The sequence below is a fragment of the Mugil cephalus genome, chromosome 17, assembly GCF_022458985.1.
Source record: "Mugil cephalus isolate CIBA_MC_2020 chromosome 17, CIBA_Mcephalus_1.1, whole genome shotgun sequence".
In the NCBI taxonomy this organism is placed as follows: domain Eukaryota; kingdom Metazoa; phylum Chordata; class Actinopteri; order Mugiliformes; family Mugilidae; genus Mugil; species Mugil cephalus.
In genome coordinates, this window is record NC_061786.1 from 6,110,257 (window position 1) to 6,126,681 (window position 16,425).

Here is a 16,425-nt window from a genome sequence, read left to right on the forward strand (position 1 = left end):
TGAAGTGAATACTAAATAACAACATTAATGCATGTTGAATAAAAACACAAAATGGCTCCAGTCAGGAAAGACTGTCATTTTATTACTTCTTTTGAACATATTTTTGTTCGGATTAGGTGACATTCTCTTATTTTTAGGCTGTGAAGCACTCTGTGATATTTTGACAGCATGTGTGATGTTTCTGTTTGCCTCCTCTCTCCTCTGCACCGTCTTTATCCCTGTTACTAGGAAACCAATGCCATCCATGTGAATGTAGGCGCAGGCTCTTACCTGGAAGTCAACATCCCCATGACTGTGGGAGAGAATGGTGAGTGTGTGTTCCACTGAAATGAGATCTGACGACGAAAATGTCAGTGCTCAGTTTTCCTATCTTCTGGTGATAATTGCTTGAACTGAGTAACAGCAAAACTGCAAAAAATAGATCAAAAATCTGAATAAACACTGTGGCAGACTGAATTTTTAAAAACATATATGAAACACTTATTTCTATTGATATGTAGCATATCATTTCTTTACACAAAAGCGAGATGAGTTCACACAGAGAAGCCTACATCAACTAGGTGTATGTCAGAGCTTAAGGTGTTACTAATGTAACTTTGGTTCTATGAGTTCACCGAATGAAACAGGAGCGTCCAAGAAATGTTTCTGATGAAAAGCAATCTTGACATTCAGGGGAAGAATTACAGTCTGAAAAGAAATGCAATCAACAAAAGAAAAGCAATCTCTTCCTTCTGGCTTACTGCCAGAATGAGGAGACAGAAAATTCTGCGCTGTAGCTTTAATTGGGATTTACCTAAAGTTTGCAGTGTTTTGCAGTCAGATCTTGTATGTTTTGTTTTATTCCTGTAACTGGAGAGATCATAATAAGAACCAATCCAATTTAAGACTGAACCTCTGCAAACTGTTCAGGAGTCATTAAATATAGATTTAATTTTAGTTCTGTAAGATTCTTCCGGGACCTTTTCAAGTTTGCCAAGAGCCTACTTGAACAGAACAAAAATGGAAAGTTGAAAGCCACTGTACAGAAGCTTGAAGAGGGCATGAAAAGCCAAATTGGCGACCATGAGAAGAACATCCCTCTTGGTTTGCCAGCACATGCCCCTTGCCCTGCTGAGCCTGAATACCAGTTCGACACCACACCACCCAGCTGGACTTAGAGCCGGCAGGTGGTAGACAAGGCAAGATCTCGCAGTCTCTCAATCCGCAAGGGAGTCAGGAGTAATTTCATCTCCTTCACAGTGGATGGAGAAAGGATTGCACTACTGGTGGAACAATCTGTCCGAGGTTTGGGAAGACTGTATGGCTGATCTATCAGACAACCATATGCCTGCCACTGCCATGAAACAGTTCTCTGAGGGCCTGGAGAGGATCAATAAAAGCTGTCTTCCAGGGAAGCTCAGGACTTGGTGCTCTCAATTCACGTTCTAAAAGCACCTGACATGCCCGCTGAAACTGTGCGAGATCACACCATCCACAGTACTAAAGATTGATGCCAAGGCCAAAAGCTTCATCGCAGGTGGCTTGGCCTACCTCGAAGCCTTTCCAACACAGCCCTTTTTGGACAAAGCACACCCCAGCTGACACCAAAATCGACCAACCTGGGCTACAGGCAGGAGAAGGCGAGGCTTGTGCTAGAACTGAGGGACTCGACTGATCCGTCTGTAAAAACAAAAAACACTAGCCGAACAGGACACAAGTGAAAGGCTGAAGAGGCAATCGACCAGGCCATCAGCGGGCTGATGCGCAATGAGATCGTTGGCAGGATAAAGGCAGGGAGAACTGGCCTGGGGTGGGGAGCTGCTTCCAAGGTTTGGTCAAACGCCACATGAAAGGTGGTTGCAGAGCTGGTCAGGACGGAGGAGGTACAGTATATGATCTGTGCATTCAGGCAGTGGCAGCAAGGAAGTTAGACGACCTGGGAAGTGGTCATCGACAGGAACATCAAATGGACCGACAAGTGGAAGATGCCTCAAGCAAGGTTAAGCTTCCCCATTTGGGCCACCTACGACGGCTCTGAGGAAAACTGCCAACTCTGCAATGCCCCAAACCCAAGCCTGCAGCGCATCATGGCCCAGGGTAGTTACAGGTGGCGTCACAACCAGGTCCTGCAGAAGGTGGCAGAAATCCTCAAGGCACGCAGGCTGGAAGTGACCATAGACCACCCGTCAACTGATCATGGATGCTGATCGGATGCTGATCCTTTTTGTTGGACAAGGAACAGCTGCTCACAATATTGCCATATTGCCAACCTGTCTGAGACCAGACAGCGTCCTGTGGCAGAGCTTACTGTCCCGTGGGGAGGGAGAAATGGAGGTGACTTAAAAAGAAAGAAGGATAAATACACAGAGCTGGTAGCTGAGTGTCAAGGGGCAGAATAGCGGCCTGTCATCTATCCTGTAGAGGTGGACTGCAGGGGGTTCATTGGAACATCCATCTAGCACCTCCTGAGGAATGTAAGATTGACCAGGCCACCAAAGCTGAAGACGGCACCCAAGGACATGGCAGAAGAGGCAGAGAGAGCAAGCTTCTAGCTGTGGCTGAGAAAGAAGGACATGTCGTGGGGAAAGCAAGGATTCTAGGTGTAGCTGCAGGGGGCGGTAGGGAGACGTCCCAACTGTTGCTTCACCACTGTGAGAAGTACTGGGATTAATGGAGCGCAACGTCAGTGAACGGTGGCTCCCAACTGAAGACCCTGCAGCTACCCTACTGGCACTGTTGGAGGTGCATCAGGTGGAAATGCCCTGCAGGTAGCCCCTACCTGTGCTTACATCTAGTTATGTTACGAGCAAGAGCAAATTCAAAGGTTGCAAGTACATTTCATTTTGCCAAAAGCGCTCACAAGGGTCCCAGAATTTTGTGTTTTTATTTTCTTTAATGTGTGTGTAACCAGTGAATCTGTATTTGCAGAATTTTGTTGTTCACAATCCTTATTTTTCGCTCAGTAATTAGGTTACACCTAAGACTAAACTTGCACATACAGATCAGGTTCCTGGCATGCTAAAAGTCAGCCTTACACTCGGGGAGTATCAATCAATTTAGGGCTCGGAGCGTTTTGAGTCAAATTTAAAATATCAAAATCAAAGTAAATATTCATGACCTGAGCAGCAGCAAAGTTTTCAGTGCACAAATTTGCGTTGTAAATAAATAACTGTTGTGACATTTACTTGTTATGGAGCTTTTCACTTGTTCCCTTCAACACAAGAATCTAGTAGTAGATAGTGATATGTTTTTCCATGACTCATAAATCTTGGTCGCAAGAAGCTCTTATTTATTTGTCATATTACTGTGCCTCAATTTAATTATTTGACACTGAAATAAAAAAAAATAAAACACTCCTGTCAGATTTAAATACTTTGTTCGCATTAACATGGCTGTGAAACCAATAAATAACAAACATGATTCATATTGCTCTGTGACTGTAGCTCTTCTACCTGGGACTCTACCCGAGCATGTTGGCGTAACCCTCTCCACGCCTCAAAATCCTGTAAAACCATCTGCAATTACATTCAAAGCCTTATCTGAAACCCTGAGTGTCAACACCAATAGATGGTGAGACAGCTGAAATAATTTATCAGACCGAGCACAATTTTTTTTTGGTCATCAGTCAGTGCTCTCCTCTGTTCCCAGAAACGTAGTTAACGTGAGGAGCTTCTCAAGTTTTGCTGCCAAATGACATTAGTTCCTTGAACTTGTGTGCTGAGAATTGATTGCCCTGCTTTTTCTGCTCCTGCCTTCTGCCCTCAGGCTACTCTCCCACCATCAAAGGTCAGCTGCTTCACGTGGACACCACCAGCAGCATGCAGTATAGGACTCTCCTGGAGGCTGAGATGTTAGCTGTAAGCAGAGCACGATTTTCAGTCGACATTTTGGAGATATTTTACAGATGTTCATTGTGCGGCTTCTTGTGCAAAGCGATGCAAATGAGGCTTGAGCAAACGTGGTGTCCAGTGCGCGCGCGTGCGGATACATAACGCGTGTCCTCGTGAAAGTTAAAACAATGCTGTCTGTCTCTTACTCTCCTTCAGTTCCACGTGATCGCCAGCTACCCCCGGGTGTGGAACATGCCTCAGTCATGGCAGTGTGAGATCGAGGTGTACAAGGCCACGTACCACTTCATCTACGCCCAGAAAAACTTCTTCACCGGTGAGTCAACACTTCAGCATGTGCCCATGTGTATTTTTGACTCTGCCTACAGTGTCAAAAACAGACATCATTAGGATAAAACAATCACTGTTCCCTCTCTGTTTTTTATTTTTTATTTTAGATTTGATCCAGGACTGGGCAAGTGACAGCGCCCCCGACATTTACTCCTTCGTGCCCTATTCCTGGAAGTTCAAGATCCTTTTCCACCAGTTTGAAATGATCTGGGCGGCGAACCAACACAACTGGATTGACTGTTCCACCAAGCAGCAGGAGAATGGTAAGAAAGACCAGCTCAGTCCCTGTAGTCGAATTAAAAGTTTACCGCTTTAAATCAGACCAGTGCATCAGGATTAATGTTGTTACCCAAGACCTTGAGACTGGATGCTTTCACTGGCATTAAATTCGGCCGTTGATGCCAGTTAGATAATTAATCCAGTAAATAAATTAAAGGTGCTGTAAGTGAGACAACTTTCTTTAGGTCATAGAATATGCCCTTTAAAGCACTGGCAATACTACATTCATTTATTCAAACGCTTGTTTTTTTATGTATATCTTTAAGAGTGTGCATAAAAAACCTAAAAACACCTAAATTCCTCTTCAGTAGTAAATCATTCATTTCTATATTATTAAAAGCTAAAGTAATATCTACTGTTAGTGAGTGAAGAAAATCAACAACTTTGGTGTAAATGCACAAAAATAAAGGGACAAATTCCAAACACAGCCTTGAAGGCAATCAATAATTCCTCTTTTATAGTGGAAATCTAGTTCTGTCCCTGCCAGGACGCTTTTACTCTATTAAGTCATGATATATTACACAGTATATGCTCCTCTTAATCCTTGAGCAGACCAGACTAATATATTGCATTATTGATCTTCTATAGTGTACCTGGCAGCCTGCGGCGAGACGCTCAATATAGACTTCACTTTGCCTTTCAATGAGTTCGTTCCAACCACCTGCCACACCCGCTTCACTCTGAAGGTGAGTCCTGCCTTAAGTGAATATGGGTTGATCTAAAAATAAAGTGCTTCTATGTGAGTGTAATTGCAAGTTTTTCCCCCCCAACATGCCTACATACACTCTGTATTTCCATACTGGTTAGACGGTGGATTTTGAAACGCAGAATCATTTGCTCGGTGCCCACAAATGTCAGTGCTTTGACGCGGTCTGTGAATGTGTGTGGGTGCATGGATGCGTGCTTGCCTTGTCCTCCTCAGGCGGAAGACACAGACATGAGACTGTCCCTGCCAGAGTGCCACCCGAGCCGCTACCCCCTCCTCACCCTGGCCAAAGACTACCAGAACGTTAAGCTGCCCCCAGACATGTTCATGCCAGGGGAGCCTCAAGGAGCTCCCCCTCCAAAGCCCACCAAGTCCCGATGGAGGAACATCACCCACGCGGAGTGAGTTAAACCTGAGATATCTTTCTCTCTGGCTGTGGGCAAAAAACTGAGTGCGTTAACAAAGAGCAAGATGACTCACTGTTGTGACACTGACTCACATGAATGCTTAGGTTGAAGAGAAATGTTGCCAAGGTAGTAGGTGGTAATTTCAAGTAAATGCGCCACTAACCTTCGCATTTCATGCTCAGCTGTTGCTGCCTCTGTTGTTTCCTTTCGTTTGAGATGAAGACGCAGCTTAGTGCAAAGGTTTGGACCTCCCTGAGCAGCTTTTACGTTTTGCTGATTTTTTCTCCAAGATAGTAAATCCAACCCCTGTAGTACACCAATGTCGAGCAAAATTAAATGGTATTAGATTGTGATATCTTCAAAGGTCAGTTCCTGCTCCTCTTTGTCAGATTCCAGCTTGTTTTTCATAGAATTTCCAGTGGATCACTTTACAGATATTTTATTGGTTAACTTGCAATTTTAAGCCTGGAACCCCTAAGTTCCCTCTCAAAATGTTAGTGGGAAACTCTGGAGTTGCTCCCTTTGAAATTCATTACCTCACCCTGTTGCACCTCTCTGAGGCTCCCTATGGTCCTTATTCCTTATTCCCTCTTCACTTCATGGAAATGTAATCTTTAATAATATACCCTTTTTTTTTTTTTTTTTGCTTATTTCTTAGTATTTTTTGTGTGTGTGTGTGTGTATACGTGTGTGTGTGTGTGTGTGTGTGTGTGTCCAAACCACAAAAATCATCCATTATCTACTTGTACTCATATCATCCATCATGTTTACACTAATTATTGTTTTCATATCATGCCTTATATGTCACATATTATTTTACTATTACTATACTGTTTGCATTCCAGATCTTTCTATTTTTTTTTCTCTCTTTTGTGCATTTATATATTCATTTTTATATTTTTTTCCACCTCTCCTCTCTCTAAAAAAAAAAAAAAAAAAAATCACCACTTAACTGTAATTAAGGCATTTGTCGCTAAGCATACGTCACATAATACTGTCCAATTGAGAGCAAGAGTGGAAAGACATCCCCTGTATCAAAATCTGCAGCTATAGTTGATGGTGGATTTTGGATTTTGAGGATTTCCCTCAATTATTTGCTTAGAGTTTCAAGTTTCAGTTTTTATATCGCCATATTGTATTTATTTCACCCAGAGGGAAATGGTTGGATCAAAATGCACATATTATTACCTAGGTTAATATTGTCCTGTTGAATTATCAGTGGCTCACACCGACCCCTTCGGCTCAGTTGAAAATTCCTTCCAATCAGGCCAAACTCTTGTGACTGGGGTGGGTACAGAAGGATTTATTTTTATTAATGGGGTGCTAGTGTCCATGCACACGTCATTCCTCCGTTTCACGCTTCCTTTCTGCCCAGTATTTGCACACATTTTTCTTGGTTATTCGGGAGAATCTGTCAGGCTCCAGAATTATCGTGGCTCTTAACAATCATTCAGTTACAACATTTCCATAATTATAGCTTTAGATTATTTTTTCCTAAGCGGGTGAATTAAACGGTAAAACTGCATTAATATTGAAGAAAGGAACATTTTCTGATTGCTGAGGTGATATGTGCTTCACATACGACTGCAAGAGATACAAGCCGTCTTCTTTCAGCTCATTATATAATAACGGTCCTCAATAATTCAGTCTTCCTAATTATGCGTAGAACGGTTCTATGTCCATCTTAGTCTGTAACCCTTAATAGAATGTCACACTGAAGCACCTCATGGAAGGTGCTACTCGATAGGTCAGTTAAAGTACAAACAGCTGCTGAAGAGCCTTTGCTACATTGGTAGCGCATGAACATGAAAACCCAACATTCAGATCATTTATTATGCATAGCCCAGAGTCAGATCACACCGATGTTGCACTCAGAGAGCCCCCGCTTACCCCCTGGGAGGTTACGATCAAATATGTTCTGGACCAGCGAGCTCTGCTGCAGAGAAGCCGGCCACGGCCTGTTGCCTGCTGTCTTTTGGCTCTACTGTATGTCCTCGAGTTGAACGGGTCATAAAGCGGATGATGAGATGGAAAATCCACTTGAAACGATGATAAAGCATTATGAGTGTGCGCTGAACACGTTCCTCCTCCTCCTCCTATCAGAGCCGGCTGGGTGGATTGCTGGAGTGTGCCCAACTTCTTGCTCATCATTGACTACACCTGGCACCCCATCTATCCCCAGAAGGCTGACGAGCAGCTCAAACAGTCTCGTAAGCTTGCTTCTCACACTTCCAACCGTACGGCCGTGTAAGAAAAAAAAAAAAAACCCGCTGCTTGCATAACTAACCTCACTGTGAATTGCCGCCCAGTGTCTGAGATGGAGGAGTCCATGCTGTCGGCTTTACGGCCTCCGGAACACACCTCAGGAACCCACAACCCGCCGCCTCGCTACACCTCCACCTCTGCTGCGGGTTCCCACAGCCGGGCCCCCACCGACCCCTCCGAGCTGCCTCCCGACAGACTTCACGTGGAGATGGAGATGTCCCCAGACTCTCAAATCATCCTCTATGGGCCTTTGCTCCGAGCGCTGATCTCCATCAAGGTACGGAAATCCTGGAACCGTTCGCTAACCGTTTCTTTGATCGCTGTAATCACTGATCCATTTTAATAACAAATTTAGATTGTAGTTCGTAACATGAGCATCAGATAAGCTGAGCAGATTCAGATCAAAGGAGCCTCATTGAACCCACTTCTGATTATTCCCGCAGGAAAACTACTTTGGCGAGGACGACATGTACACAGACTTTGAGGAGGCCCTGACCAGCCCCGTGTTGTCCACCCCGACGTCCTCGGGCGTCGGCTGGTCTCCTCTGGGAATGGAGGACAGCGAGCAGAAGGACAAATCAAACATCCATCCGCTGGACCTGCGGCCCTGGGACATCACCGTTCTCATCAACCTCTACAAAGTCCATGGCCGACTGCCAATGGTGAGACTAATGACTGCCAGCAGTTTAGTTTAGTGGGTTCATTTAAACAGAGGGAGGGAGTGGTGTCGGACTACGACAAATGGAAGAACATTAGGAAACATTCCATCAAAAAAAAATGTGAGAATGATATGAAAAATGTGCACAAAGATTTGGGAGAGGAGACACGAAAACGCTTTTTAAAGTAAATGAGTTCATCTCGGAAATACATTACGATTCCCTTTTATTTGTCTTGAGCTGGCGAGGAATTATTCATGATGTGTGTTCGTGTTGATTAAAAACAAAAATGCTTTCTTTCTCTGGGGCCTCCAGCACTGCAGCACCGAGGGTCCTGAAGGTCCATCCGGCTTCCTGGAGCGGCTGTGCTTTGAGATGAAGAAGGGTTACAAGGAGACGAAGCTTCAGCTGCTCCTCTCCCCCATGCACATCTTCGTCAGTGACAACTACCAGGTACTGTACAATGCTACAGGGTTGTACATGTCATTGTTGTTCAGTTAAACGAGTGTCTTGTCACGCGTTCATGTTGAGGTCACATACGAGGAATCTGACTGAGGTTACACGCTGCTTTTAGTTGAATTAAGTAGGACACACTGACGGCTTTACACAAAGACACACACACAGATGGTGTGGACATGACTCTTATATAAAAGATAAAGGTTTGTTTGTAGGTCCCAGCAGGATAAAAAAAAAAAAAAAGTTTATATCCATAAATACAAATAGCAGTTTTAGGATTTGTGCTTTTGCGTTGAGGTAAAAATAGCGAAGCAGACCAATTAAAATGTAACAGAAGTCTGACAGTCTTAAATAAATAAATATAGGCAAATTGTTGATGGAGGTGGATTGTCTCTGAGGTAGGGATGTCCCAGTCAAGTTTTGTTTGCCCCCCCCACTCCGGTACCGAGTATCGGCTGAGTCGAATCTCAGTCAGATCTTAAATTAACATAATATGTTTCCCTGGAGATTCCTAACAGCTTTTCTTGTCTCCCCTGTATTCTCCTTCATCATGTATGCAACTACATAAAGTCCAATATATAGAGCTGTCAGAGTGGATGTAGCGAGGAGATGGTGGCTCCTACCTCAGCTCCAACAGATGGTAAAACTCTGTAACACTGTCTGGAATAGTTTTCTCCTTGATGCTGTCGAGAGGAAACTTTCTTTCGTCTTTGTGGCGGTAAATACTCGGCGTATTGTGTTTATGTTTTTGGCGTTTTTGGTGTTAAATTGGTTTTAAATTGGTAGTATTGAATAATGATCTTCCTCTATCACCTCACCAAATATCTACATTGTGTAATTTTCAAATTTCTGTCTGATTGATTTAATTTTTCAGAGTAAAGTACTTCCACGCAATATTTATTCTTTGGTTGCTGTGACGCGAACCAACGAAGACGAGTGTGACGTTTTGACACTACAGGGATGGTTATGGTTCATGGCAGAGTTAAAATGAAGCAGTTGCCTGAAACCAGATATATAAAATCTGAATATTTTGAAATAGGTGTGGTTAGGGGCCGACACCAATCAAGTCCCCCCTAGTCTGTGTGGTTGTTTGGGTGTCCATCGTTCTGTTACGTCTACCAGAGGGGAGGAGTGGTGTGTTCAGGGTTTGATGAACCTGCCTGGATGGAAGAAAGGATGGAAACAATATTTTTTTTCTCCGTCCCTGCCTCTGTTAACCATTACCTTAACACAAATGCGACACAGTCCTCAGAAAATACCCTAAATAACACCAGCAGTCAGTGTTGCGTAACGTGAAACAGTCAAATTTGAATAAGCAGCCCGGTGTTGAATAACCGCACAGAATCTGGAATCTATGCTGAGCGATTAACTTTCTCTAATCCCGGACTGAGAATCTGTTGTCTTCATCTTTTCCTTTTAGCTGCGTAAGTAGTATTTTCAGGGATATTATAAAAACAACTCACAGTTTTCACTTTGAAAAACGCTGTGAGGGTCAGTGTTTCCCACACGTCATCTCATTTAGTTTGTTTCCTGCGCTATGAGTCAGTGTGAATCTGCTCTCTTGCCCACAGCGACCCACGGCCGACGGGGTGTTGAGGGACGGCCACCTGAGTCTGTCTGGCCTGCAGATGAGGGCCCACGCCATGTTCTCGGCTCAGGGTCTCCCCCTGGGCAGCGACACGCTGGAGTACGCCTGGCTCATCGACATGCAGGCCGGAGCGCTCACCGGCAGGGTCACGGTCCCACAGGTGTGTGGGTGTGTTTTATCAGCGGGGATTATGGACTTGATTTGAAATGCGGTGGGGATAAATCTGTGCAGGATTAGGTTACGATTGCGTCATTCGGTCTGCGGGGTATGCGACTGAGGAAAAGTACTTAACAAAATTAATCTTTTAAACCTTGGTAATATGAATCACCCGTATAATATTATCCCAAAAAGAAGCCAGGAGCAAAAACTACTTTTGCCAAGTGAGATTAATTCAGATTTTGTTTTTTTTTATGGCGATGCTCTTTAAAGTTTCACACTGTTCCGTTTTTCTTTTTTGCACTCATTTATTATTCTGTGTTGTTTAAAGTATTAAAGCGCCTCTGTGTTTGTGATTATAAGGTGGCGAGTATGATCGAGTGGGGCGAGACTTACTTTTTCCACGTGTTGTCCCGGGAGTTCCAGCTGGAGCAACCCAAGCCGTCTGTCATCTGCCAGCACGGCGCCGACCGCCGCATCTGCGACGCCAAGGTACCGCATGCCATGACACGTTGCACGAGGTGCGAGCCTCGAACCTTCTCACATTTCCTCTTCGGCTGTCGTGCCCTGGCTTTCACTAAGTCACTATCTGCTGCACTGGAAGCTGTTAAATTAGGTCGTTACGGCGGCCGGCTGCCTTTGTCAGATCTTAACGTTGGTCAGAACCGTCCGGCGTGAAACGAAATGTTCAAATGAGGTGCGGTAATAAACGGAGGCCGCTGACGGCCTTTCTGTAATGATGCATGAGTCAGACGACAGACAACTTTTGACACAGGCGGAGAAACGGGCGAACTCAAACGTATTGATCTGCTCTTCACAGCAGCCACGCATGGCATCCATACACAACGGCGCGACGTGTGAAGTCGCGTCGAAAGGAGCGAGTGTTTCGCGAAGTGTCTGGCTTATATGCGAATATTAATGAGGATATTTTTAAAAACTCTGCCTGAGAGCCCTCATTAGTGTCTGACAACCGAGCAGCTGTGGCCACAGGCCATGTAGCGGTATGTGAAGCGCTGTCTGACTAAACAAGAGCATCGCTTTCGTAGCGGCGACGGGGAAAGTTCTCGCTCCTAAGTGACGGTTGTCTTTCAGCTGAGCTGCCTGCCCGGTCACTGTCGCACATCAGAGGAGTTGAAGTACACCATGACCCGCCTGGCCGTGGACGGCGTCGACCTCTTCGTCGTGGAGCACGGCTGCGCGGCCAGCATCAAGGTGAGCGGCGCTTTCGGCTTTAAACGTACGCTCGGCCTTTTGCATTTTGACCTTTCGTTTTTCCTTCCCTTCCCCGAACCTCAGACGGGCATCGTCCGCGTGGCTAACTGCAACCTGCACAACCAGGCGGTGGGAGAGGGCATCAGCGCCGTGGTGCAGGACATAAACATCCGGCAGTTCATCGAGCAGCAGCAGCAGCAGCAGCAGCAGCAGCACAGCGAGGCCGCCAGGCTGCAGCCGGCAGGGCAGGGTCAGGGTCCGGGTCAGCCTCCTTTGCTGCGACGCTCCGTCTGGCTGGAGGCGGGTTCGGTCAACCTGAACCTCATCACGGCGGACATCGCCCTTGCAGCCGACCACTCGGCCAAATGTGAAGTCCAGAGGCATTTTCTGGAACTGCACGATGCTCAGACCAAAAGGTAGAGAGCTCAGACTGCCATGAAGCATTTACCTCAAAACGGTTCCGGTTTATTTCCCTCAGCCGCCCGGAGCAGCTTCTTGTGTTTCTTTACACAACATCACAACGCTGATAAAGGGGCAATTGGTGATAGTCAAAACATAGTTTACAGAAATGTGAATAGTTGTATCTAAAACCTTCCTCACACGTCTGTACATTGCATAAATGATACAGTCATGAAAATGTTCATCTCCGTAAAGCAGGCGAAGACGCAGAACTATTTTCACTTATCTGACTCAGCCGCTGTCCCACCATAATCATTTTAAATCACTTGGTCTGCAGGAATTATTACCACAGTATGTTACCTGCTCCAGCCTTAACTGGAGGTGATGTTTATTATTGCTGTAGCTGGAAGTAGGTGGAGAAATTACAAAAACCTCTGTATATACTATAGACTGATCAGGCATAACATGCCTGAACATGACTGCCTTTCTAATATTGTGTGGGTCTCCCGTGGGCCTTCAGCAGTCAACAGTTGTGAGTCGTTAAAGAATGGGCAGAATGAAGCCTCTGATCATTATATACTTTTTGTACATTTATTATTCTAGAAGTGTATGCAGAACCCAATTCTGGAAACTTAGCAGAAGAAAAAAAGAAGCAGTGAAAGCTCATCAGATTCTGACTAATGCTCCAGTAGCACGGGACAAATATTTCTTAGGGGACCTCTAGTAATTTGACGTAACAGGGTGTGTGATCTCAATCCCTGTGTGAATTGGCGTTTTTCTGCGATTTAGAGCGTATTTGTTTCCTCAGCGCTTTTTTCTGTCTCTTTCTAATGTGAGATTTACGGAGGCAGTGTTACAAATGGAAGTTTGTCCAGGGGTTTGGGTGCAAATTCAAGAGGATGTCGCTGCACCGCTGCACAGCGTGGAGACGCATTCACAGAAAAATAAAAACTTCAGGAGAGTACAGTCTCAAATGAGATGGCAGGATAATTTGGTCTGAATTCTTTTATGTATTGATGCGTCAGTGTGTTCCTCCTTGGAGGCGATTCAGCCTCCGTGCTGCCAGGCACCGTGATCAATACAGTAACAAATCTTCAAAGTAACTGTAAGGGTGTAAGAACTCATCCTGTCCGGGGAACATGTCCGTGGATTAGTTTTACCTGGGAGCCTCATGTGATTCAGAAAAGAGCTCCCTGCGTTTGTTCCATGTGGCGCATTCGCATATGATAAGCAAACTGTGTTTCACTCTAATTTACTGTCTGCTGCTGTGTTCCTGCTACTTCCTTCCTCTTTCCACTGCATGTCAGGACAATTTACACCTTTTGACAGCTTCAGTTACTCAGCAGATTGTAATAGATGATAAAAAATGTGTTTTTGATACCTTCAGATGCCTAAACGGGTGAGAGACATCTCAACTTTGCATCCTACCATCTGTCCAGTCTTTGATTTACAGCACTTCCTTCATAAGTCTTAAGTGACAAGAGGCAGAAAAAAGGCAAAAATCAAACAAACGTCTTATAAAAGTAAAAACCCAAATCATAGAGATGCTGATTTGTACTGGATTAGTATTAAAACTATGGTATGTAATTACCATATGAAGAAGTAATGCAGACATGGAGGGTATTTTCTAAATCATATGATGCTCCCAAGTATTATTAGACCTGTGTGGTTAGGGCTTAAGATCGCGTAAAACAACTGCCGCCTGGGTTTTATTTGCTGCTATCTACTTTTTTTATTTTTTTACATCTTTTATTCTGTGCCCCCCCCCTCCTCTCCTCAGACTCTGGTTCCTGTGGCCAGAAGACGCCAGCATTCGTAACAAGCGAAGCAGGAACCGCTGTGGCTGCCTCGGAGGCTGCAGGTTCTTCGGAGGCACCAACATGGGCCTGGACTTCTTCAAGATCGAAGAGCTGACGCCCTCCTCCTCGTCCGCCTTCTCTTCCTCCAGCACCGAGTCAGACATGTGCTACGGCCAGTCCCTGCTTCAGCCCGGGGAGTGGATCATTACCAAGGAAACTCCCAAAGTGGATGGTATGGATTTGCTAAGATTTATCCTCCACTTCCTGACAATCCTCTGCAAGAGTGATTCTCCTCCAGAGTTGCTCAAGGGGGTTCGCTAAAAAAAATAAATTTAATTCACTACTAAAACAAGCAGAAACGGTTGCCTGTGCTGTGGCAGCCTTGGACTACGTTTGCTGGTCCTTTTCTGAGAGTTTATTCCATTTTGTGTTTTGTTTTTTTTTTTCAGAGGAGATGATATTGGGAGGTTTTATCTTTCTGTCTTTACCTGACCTGATTTATCTAAGTGTGTCTATTTCCCAATTAAGTCACTGCAAACCTTGATAACACATTATATGGCCTCACTGAGTGTAAATCGAGTTTATTTACAGGCTCTTTTCTCCGTGTTTCTTTTTTTTTAAGGGAGGGTTGTAGGGCTGAAAACAGAGACGCACTCTCCTTGCCTTCCTCCTGAGCTTCCTGAGAGGCGTGGCCAGCAACACCTCAGTCTGCAGGTGCCGCAGAGATCTCACAGCTCTGCCTCCTCCTCTGAGGAAAACAGCTCCTCCAGCGCTGCCTTGCCCCTGCTGGCCGGAGAGAGGGACTCCCCCTCACCGAGCACGGAGGAGCGCATGTTTCCCGTGAACGGCAAAAGCCCTGCTGAGTGAGTGCGATAATGATCAGCGACATACGATGCATTTAACTGCCACAGCGTGTGTTGTAGTCGCCGCAATATTGTAGCACAAGCATTTGATGCTTTATATTTTCTCCTGTTGCTCTGCAGCACCCTAGGGGAGGTCCCTGAGGTCTCACCGGTCTCGCCCAACAGCTCCCAGGACCGCACCTCGGTGCGCTCGCCCCTCTGCTCTCCCCTCAAGCGCCAGTCCTCCGTGCACTCCGGCCGGCTGGGCAGCACCAAGAGCCTGTCAGCGGCCGTCTTCACGGACAAGCCGCCGCCGGCGCTGGCCGGGGGCGTCCAGTTCAGCAGCGAGGTCTCCCGGAGCGACGAGAACGTCCTGGACTCCCCCCGTCAGCGGCGGAGCTACGGCTCCTTTCCCTTCACGCCGTCGGCGGACTCCAACACCTTCCACCAGTACCGCTCCGCCGACTCGAGCATGTCGGTGGCCGACAGCGAGGCCTACTTCTCCGCCGCGGAGGACTTCGAGCCGATCAGCAGCGCCGACGAGGGCCCGGGGACGTACCCGGGCCGCAAGAAGAAGAGGAGGCAGCAGATGCCGCAGCCCCAGCAGCCCCCGTATCACATGGAGAACTACAGGTCAGCTTAAAGGGGGACTCGCTCTAGGGCCGGTTGTTGAGTACCGTACCCAAGCACACCGCTTCCAACCATACGGTGCCAGGGAGGTGTACCGTACCTAACTCACACTCACACTAACCATGGAATCCAGGCTTTAGGGGGCAAACGTGCTCGGTATGTTAGCCTACTGTGAGTGCGCCTTAAGGCACAACATATTTTAGAAAATGAGGGATGGGATGTTTTGCAAATGTAGCCCCATTGAATCTCACAAAAGTTCTCAAAGTTAAAGACTTTAAAAATTTTGAGAGGAGACTGTCAGCGCATGGTCAGATCAAGTCCAAGGTTAGAAATGAGATTAAGGTGATAAAGATTCAGGAGAGCTCAGAGTAACATCAAAGAGTCCCTGATATCCATCCTATAAGAGGAGCTGAATTAATGACGCGCCCGACCTTGCCGGAGATCTCAAAGTGTTACCCCTTAGAAATAATTTGAACGCAGTTTTGATTCATGGTTTACATGTTAAGATTGTGATAAATGCAGAAAGTCATTTTTCATTCACGGCTCTGAAATGTTCAGGATCCATTTAACAAAACACACGATTCAAATTCCATTCGGTTGAACGCAACAAACGAATGAATGCTTCAACTGTTTAAAGTTTGGAGCTGTATCACTTTTAACAAGGACTTGGAAAACATTGCAGATGCGAATGAAAAACATCTCCCGAAATAACTTTGCGATGATTTGAAAACGTCTTGATGGAATAATGTTCAGGCATACGTTAACTGCGTTACGTCAGTTTTATGTTTAATACCCGACGAGTTATGAATTTTGCCGCGTAAAACAAGTCGCCCCGAAGCGAAACACGTTGCAGCTTTCATTCATTACTTTGAT

General features: G+C 45.6%; 1 protein-coding gene across 12 annotated transcripts in view; it reads left to right on the forward strand.

Moving 5' to 3' along the window:
- kiaa1109 (KIAA1109 ortholog) overlaps positions 1-16,425 on the forward strand; it is a 78,810-nt gene that overhangs the window by 11,492 nt on the left and 50,893 nt on the right. For all 12 annotated transcript variants that reach the window (XM_047610172.1, XM_047610177.1, XM_047610179.1 and 9 more), the window contains exons 12-28: positions 229-307; positions 3,745-3,836; positions 4,026-4,143; positions 4,265-4,420; positions 5,025-5,122; positions 5,359-5,543; positions 7,653-7,759; positions 7,859-8,091; positions 8,258-8,476; positions 8,786-8,923; positions 10,498-10,674; positions 11,034-11,162; positions 11,763-11,882; positions 11,967-12,298; positions 14,062-14,312; positions 14,703-14,943; positions 15,064-15,555. In XM_047610172.1, coding sequence (XP_047466128.1) covers positions 229-307; positions 3,745-3,836; positions 4,026-4,143; positions 4,265-4,420; positions 5,025-5,122; positions 5,359-5,543; positions 7,653-7,759; positions 7,859-8,091; positions 8,258-8,476; positions 8,786-8,923; positions 10,498-10,674; positions 11,034-11,162; positions 11,763-11,882; positions 11,967-12,298; positions 14,062-14,312; positions 14,703-14,943; positions 15,064-15,555 — 3,167 coding nt within the window. The remainder of the gene's footprint in view (positions 1-228; positions 308-3,744; positions 3,837-4,025; positions 4,144-4,264; positions 4,421-5,024; positions 5,123-5,358; positions 5,544-7,652; positions 7,760-7,858; positions 8,092-8,257; positions 8,477-8,785; positions 8,924-10,497; positions 10,675-11,033; positions 11,163-11,762; positions 11,883-11,966; positions 12,299-14,061; positions 14,313-14,702; positions 14,944-15,063; positions 15,556-16,425) is intronic.